This window comes from Sinocyclocheilus anshuiensis, unplaced genomic scaffold (genome assembly GCF_001515605.1).
Source record: "Sinocyclocheilus anshuiensis isolate Anshui unplaced genomic scaffold, SAMN03320099.WGS_v1.1 scaffold324, whole genome shotgun sequence".
NCBI lineage: Eukaryota > Metazoa > Chordata > Actinopteri > Cypriniformes > Cyprinidae > Sinocyclocheilus > Sinocyclocheilus anshuiensis.
Genome location: NW_015554081.1, coordinates 461,958 through 469,260, shown reverse-complemented (window position 1 = coordinate 469,260; position 7,303 = coordinate 461,958). Strand labels below are relative to the sequence as shown.

General features: G+C 35.4%; 1 protein-coding gene across 1 annotated transcript in view; it reads right to left on the bottom strand.

The window, feature by feature from the left end:
- Positions 1-7,303, bottom strand: part of neo1b (neogenin 1b) — a 160,674-nt gene that overhangs the window by 2,872 nt on the left and 150,499 nt on the right. Inside the window, exons 22-28 of the mRNA XM_016461140.1 lie at positions 6,949-7,008; positions 6,723-6,861; positions 5,639-5,847; positions 5,468-5,560; positions 3,692-3,844; positions 537-788; positions 348-460 (exon numbers count right to left, since the gene is read on the bottom strand). Coding sequence (XP_016316626.1) covers positions 348-460; positions 537-788; positions 3,692-3,844; positions 5,468-5,560; positions 5,639-5,847; positions 6,723-6,861; positions 6,949-7,008 — 1,019 coding nt within the window. The remainder of the gene's footprint in view (positions 1-347; positions 461-536; positions 789-3,691; positions 3,845-5,467; positions 5,561-5,638; positions 5,848-6,722; positions 6,862-6,948; positions 7,009-7,303) is intronic.

The following is a 7,303-nucleotide window of genomic DNA, read 5'->3' as shown; positions in this document are numbered from 1 at the left end:
TAAATATATATATATATATATATATATATACTGGAAAAAACTTTACTAAAGCTAAAACTGAAATAAAAATAAATCAACCAAATTAGTAATACATAAAAAAAACCGGGGAAAAAAATACAAATGAAATTACAAAAAAGAACCTGCAATTAAAATCAAAAACTGAAAATACAAAAAATAAAAGCTAATTTAAAATATGTTTATAAACTATAATAGCATATAAATAATACTAAAATAGCACTGATGTGAATGTTTTCATGATAAGAAGATGAGATGTTTTCATGATGAAGCATTTACTGAAATACAGTGAGCCAGTGCGGTCCACCTCTACATTACAGGAAGTGACTCACCGTGTCCAGCATCTTGCTGGTTTCTGATTGGTCAGGTGCACTGGGGACTGTTACTGCCATCGGAGCTCGAACTCGATTTAGTGTCCCGATAGACGCCATCTTCACGCCTGGCACTGAAACACAGACGAACATGCTATGAGCTCCACAACATGTGAAACTATCAACCACAGTGGTGCTTTGAAAACAGACCTGGCTGTGCCAGCAGAGGGGTGCTGGGTAATGCGGTCTCATAGGTGGGCGGGTTATGAGCGGAAACGGTGACGGCTGGCACAGCGAAGCTCTTGAGCGGGTGTGTGGGCCGAACGTGGGCCGTCGGTGGGTTTATGCTCGGCGGCTCTTCCTCTTTGATCACCGCCTCTGTCTTCTGCAGTTCAGCTGTAGTGCTGGGCTGACTGGGGGCAACCGGAGGTCCAGGTGCAGGGGGCTGATTCCTCACAGATTCTACACACATACACAGAAAACACGGAAATTAATATATTATATACACAAGTTTTTTTTTTGAGATACAATTTTATATGTATATTAGGGGTGTAACGATTCGCTCGTTTTCTCGATCATCGATGCATCGATCTTGAAACGTGGATTTTTGAATTGTGAATCGTTTATTTCTGCCAATAATCGATTTAAAATGCTAAGAATCGAATGAATCGCGATTTCTATAGCGATTCAATGATTTAAAATATACACATATTAAATTACCACAAGCACAAATGAATGGGGACCTTGAACAGCGTTGTTTGTGTCCTCACATCTACTTCACACGTCACAGGATTGCGCTCGCGCTCCGTTCGTAGCTCTCGCTGACTGGTTTTTGACCAGCCAATGTGTGATCCCTCCTTAGTACTCGTGGACTGTACTGCTAGAGTACAGTAGTTCTGATTGACTGCCTGATCAGTTATTGCATGGACGGAGCCAAAACAATGTAAGTGTCTAAAAGCATACGCACAGTTCCATTGAATGATAAATGCCTTTTAACTTAATGTTGTTAAATGGAATGTGTGAAGGAAACTGTTAAAATAACCACAGCATTAACAACAATCTTGAAATAAGAGCGCGAGGTTTATCTGTCAATCAAATGCTTGAAAGTTGCGTTCGTTATTATAGCAAAAAGACATCGGGCACATTTTCTTTCAGAATCATCATTCACCGAAGGAAAGGTTAAATACTGTAGCATTTTATTTCATGAAAATAAGATGAAGAAACTCATCAGGCAAAGGTGTGACATCAAATGTTACGCTATAGCCTACATTCACAGTATGCTACACAGTAGTTAACATGAAATAATACTTTTAAAGCCTTTATTTATAACCTTGGCTATACCCTAGTGAAAAAGAAATATACTAAAATGTATCTGAAATAAAATGATTGATTTAATGCCAAGTATACTACAAATAAACTTACATATCTATGAACTTAATACAAATACCCTGCAATTATACTTTTACTAAACTGGTATAAAGTGTGCTAAATTGGAAGTAGTGATGAAATCCAACTAAAGATAACCTGAAGAATATTTGATTATGCTAATGTGGAACTATTGCAAGTATACTTAAGGTAACGTACACTTTAAATATCTTGCATTTAAAGACATTTATTATTCAAAGATCATACAATCCTCATCATTAGTGACATTAAAAACACATTTTAGGCTTAATATTAAGTAATGCGCATTGCGCACAAGTAGTACTCCAAATAAAGTTTAATTAGAATTTTTATATCAGTAAGTCTCGAGCAGTGCAGTAAATAGGTTAATAGATCAATTTAAAATAAATGTAAGCAATTTAAAATTTTTACTAGGGTAAATTTCTACATATGCCATATGTCATGCCATAGCATCATTAAACTAACATCTAACAATGGACAAAAGTGTTTTTTTGCTCTCACTCTCTGACCCCATAGAGGCTGCTGTGTAATTTGCCCCCTGACCAAGCATTTAAAGAATTTAGGGGAAGCATTTAAATTATCCTGTGAATGCACTTAAAGAATGCAGAATCGAATCATTAATCGAATTGCTCGAATTTAAATGTGAATCGTATCGAATCGTTCTGAATTTGCAAAAATCGTTCTCGAATCGAATCGAATCCTTATGAATTGTGATTCACTGTTTACCCAAAGATTCACAGCTCTAATGTGTGTGTGTGTATATATATATATATATATATATATATGTACACATTAGCCAAAAACTCATCACCAAACACCAATGACTTGTACACACACTATATGGACAAAAGTATTGGGACACCCTTTTCTTCAGAACAGAAAAAGGCACTTCCAAAACTGTGGCAACAAAGATGGAAACATAATTCATGTATTTAAAAATTGTATTTCCATCTCTGTTGCAACAGTTTTGGAAGTGTCTAAAATGACTGTACCCATATGTACATGTCATTGGTGTTTGGTGATGAGTTTTTAGCTCAAGGTCTGCATTTTAATTCACACCAGAGGTGTTCAGCTGGGACCAGTAAAGTTCTTCCACACTGACTGAATCAATAATTTCTTTTTGAACCTTGCCTTATGCACAGAGCCATTGTCATGTTAGAATAGAAAAGGGTCCTGTCCAAACTGTTGCTATAAAATTAGAAGCACACGATTCCCTAAAATATAATTTTATGCTTTAACGTTAAGATTTGTACTCATGAAAATTACTAAAATAGTCAAACCTGTTTATTAGAAGTGGGTGTCCCAATACTTTTGGCAATATAGTGTGTTAATTAACATTACATAACAATGGGCAATACATTTGTTTGCTACATTTATAAACTCTAATGTTAGTTAACTGTTATTTGTCACTTCATGTTAGCGGTAGGTTCATTCAGACGTCTTCATAATACTTTATATGATACACAAATTTATAATATCTCTAAATTGTTAACATAATCAAAACATCTAAAAATGTTATTTAGTGTAAAATCTTAAGTTACTGTGAGAATAAATGTTATATTGCTAGTAAAATTTCAAGATGAAAAATTACTTGGCTGAAGCAACTTAGATGTACTTGTTTATCCAGCACTTGAATATATAGTACCTTAATATTATTTTACTACATTTACATGACCCTATGGTAGTTGATGGGTTAAAACTTGTGATAGGATTTCTGTTGCAGCTCAGATCAAGAACTGCAGCTCAGTTGCAGCTCAGACTGAATCACCCTTTTTAATATTTTAAGATCATAACTATTCTCAAAGCTCTCTAAAGTAGATACATTACTCACAGTAACCATGGTACCATGTCCAAAGAACCTGAGTAATATGTTTATTTAATGTGTATCCTTTGAAGTACCCTGGAGAACCATGTAAATAGCGCATGATAAATAGCGTCTGACAGCATCCCTGCGCTCTCACCTGCAGACGGAGGCCTGTCTGAGAATGTGCTAGGGGTGGCAGGCGCTCTCAGGCCGATCTGGTGATGAAGGTAGCCATGCGGCGGGAGGTGATAGTGATGATGATGGTGATGAAGATGATCGAGGGAATGGATGGGGTGAGCGCTAATCACAGCTGAGACACACACACACACACACACACACACACATAGTGAGGTTACCACGACAACACAGCACAACACATCTGTTCCCAAACTTAGTGAGCTATTTTGCTGTATTCTGCCTGCATAGACAGCATCCCTACTTAGGCAGCATTGTAGATGATACGCAACGCCTTAAGTATGTGATTTGGAACGCTCTACATTGGCAGCAACTGTGTGCATCACATAAATAAATAGTTTTGATTTTACTACATTCAAATCATAGTTCTGAAAACAAAACAATAAATCCAAAATAAAATAACAGTTGGTAATGAATAACTATAATGAATAAAAAAAGGTTAAATGATTGATTTAAGCTTTCAGTGGTTTCAATAGTGTATAAATAATAATACAAAAGTATTTCAATTTATTTATATTTTTATATGAAATTATTAAATGTTATATAATTTTAATACATTTTATATAATATATTTTTTATATTTATAAATTTTATTTGCAAAATTTATTTAGGTAAATATTTTATTTTGTTACCGTTTTAACGATAATTATCTATATGCACATATAAAATAGGACATAGAATATAAATAAAATTAAAAAACATTCTCAGTATGTTGCTCTATGATACTGTATGAAACATAATAAATACAAAACAAATGCAAATATTTAGTAAAATTAGACTGAACTGTTAGATTGAATGCATTAGACTTATAATAATTTTTCTAAAATCGTCCACCGTTTTAAACGGATCTGAATGTATTATGAGGCTGCTTTGACTAGGAAGGATATATGCAATATGCAAATATATGCCGTCTTAAAGTGTCCCTACTATGGGTTATGAAAGGTTCATATTTTGGTTTTGGGAGTCCCCAACAACAGGTTGACATGCATGCAAGGTCAAAAAACACTTACATTGTCTTATAATGTGCATTTATTTTTACCTTATTTGCTCAACAACGACTCCCAAACGATTCGCTTAACGATTCATTTTTCCAAACCCCTCCTTTGCGTGACGCTAATTTGCTGTGATTGGTCCGATTGGATCATGCCTGTAACGCCTGATAAAGCAGTGCTGCTTTGTGTACAGCGTTACCGGGGAAACCACTATTATTACCGCTCCAAAAGCAGCACCTAGTGGCAAAGAATGAATTTGCATTTTCATTCAGACAAAGTTTTCCCGGGTCTGCATGCGCAACAAGTGGGCGGGCAATATGCTAATGTTTCATGTTGATGTCAACATGAAACGGCTTGGGTTTCGTTTTAAAAACGACTCGTTTCATTGATTCAGAGTCGACTCTTTCTTTTGAGAGACAATGACTTTATACACGGTGCACTTTCAGATTTAAAACTTTGCAGGATGTTTTCATTCACTTAGAGATGTTACACACTGCATGAAAGGTCATTTTCAAAAATCCATAATAGGGGCACTTTAAAAAACAACATGACACTGCTGCCTATTTTTTAATCACAGCATTGGCATTAAGATGGAAGCTCACTAGGTTTGGATTTAGTTTGCTGCTATGACACAAGACGAGCACTGCGCTTCACTCAGCACAACGTGAAAAGCACAGGACAGGCTGAGATGGCATGGGACAATCAATGACGTGCCATTTTTGCTTGCTTTTTCGTTGTGAACTTACGCTGGGAAGGCTGAGAGTCAAACGGCATCATAATTTTCGGTCTCACTCCCCTCCGACCGGCCAAAGTGGACACGCTCTCCTCCCCCTCATGACCTGCACACATGCAGAAAGGCGTTTATGAGACAGACTCGGTCCTGGATGCTGGGTTAGGTTTAGACACTCTGCTCTCACCCCGTCTCCGATGGCTGGGCTCAGCGGCCGGGTCCTGGGTGATCCGCGGGATGGGCGTCTCTGTCATGACCGGGTTGGGCTCGGGTGATTTGTCCATGGGCTTGAGCTCCACACGCTCATGATGGATCCACAGATCAGGAGGTTTCAGGTCTTTAGATGAGCTCTTGTACTTGTGGGAGCCGGTGCTGGACTTACAGGCCGCACGTTTCCTAAAATATAGAATGTTTAATTAATTTATCTTTTTTTTATTACTTGAATATTAATAAATGCTTTATTTTTTATTATATTTTACAAATATCATATACTTTGCATTATAATCAATATATTCGAATTACATAAAATTATACATATTTTATAATTTTTATATATTATTTTAAAATCATGAAACGAATATCAAATCTATCTGAAACAAGAATACGAGTGTGTCAGTAGTCTGAAGTTTGGTTAGGTAGTTTGATAGTGTTGGCACTCTGACAGTAAATACATTATAAATGTTACTCAATATATATATTACTATAATTCAAATTTATAGTAGAGAGTATAGTATAGTATAGTATAATTTATTTAGAGATAGGCATGATATAAAAAAAGCACAAAAATTGCTTTGTTTCAATTAAGTATGATTGATTGAATTAATTTAGATTTTACCTAATTAAAATTATAAATATAAAATACTAAAAATAGACATTTAACTATATAGTTATATAAATATTAACATAATATTGAAGTCCCGCATTTTACTATATTTAAAATTTAAATAGTCTGTATTTTATATATACATTAAAATATTAAAATACAAAGTTTCTGTACTTTTTGAGGGGGGGGGTCTGTGACAATGACAATAATCAAGCATTTTGAGAAATTAACTGCAGTTATGCAGCATTAAGTGAGATTACAAAATCTAAGTCTTTTTCTAGAGTTTTAAATATCTGTTCATTCATGTTGTAGTATGCTGCAGTGATTGTACCACAGTTTTAGGCACGCTGTGTCATGTCAGGCCTAAAAAGCAAATGTCCCGTTGCTTATTGTTTTAATACACATGTGTACGTGAGCTTAAAAGAAGACTGAAGAGTGAAGAACACACTTTTTCTGGTGGGAGTTGGAGCGGCGCGTGCACAGGACGGCCCCCACGACCACAGCGATGATGGTGAACACACCAACAGAGACAATCACCACGATCACCAGAATATGATTCTCCTGGCTGCCCGTGATGCCTGGTTTATCTGACACAGAGAGAGAGACAGCGTTACATCACCACAGCTCTTAATGAGTCACGTGTCTGTCTTTAAAGAGTGTGTCTTCCTGTATACCCATGTTTGATCCAATCCCGTGCTCCGGTAGAGTCGGGTGACCGGGTTTGACTTGCAGCCCTACAGACAAGACATCAAAGAACTTAATTTAACTGAATATATTATATATTATGTTTTATATGTATTTTATTTAATATATTAATAGATTCTATATTTGTAACTTATTAAAATAAATATATAATAAAATTTAATTTAACATATTTAGCAAAAGGATGTATGTTGTAAATAAATTGTATGAATATTTAAAATCTTTAAAAATTATTATAAAATACATATAATTATATGTGACCCTGGACCACAAAACCAGTCATAAGGGTCAATTTTTCGAAATTGAGATGTATACATAATCTGAGCT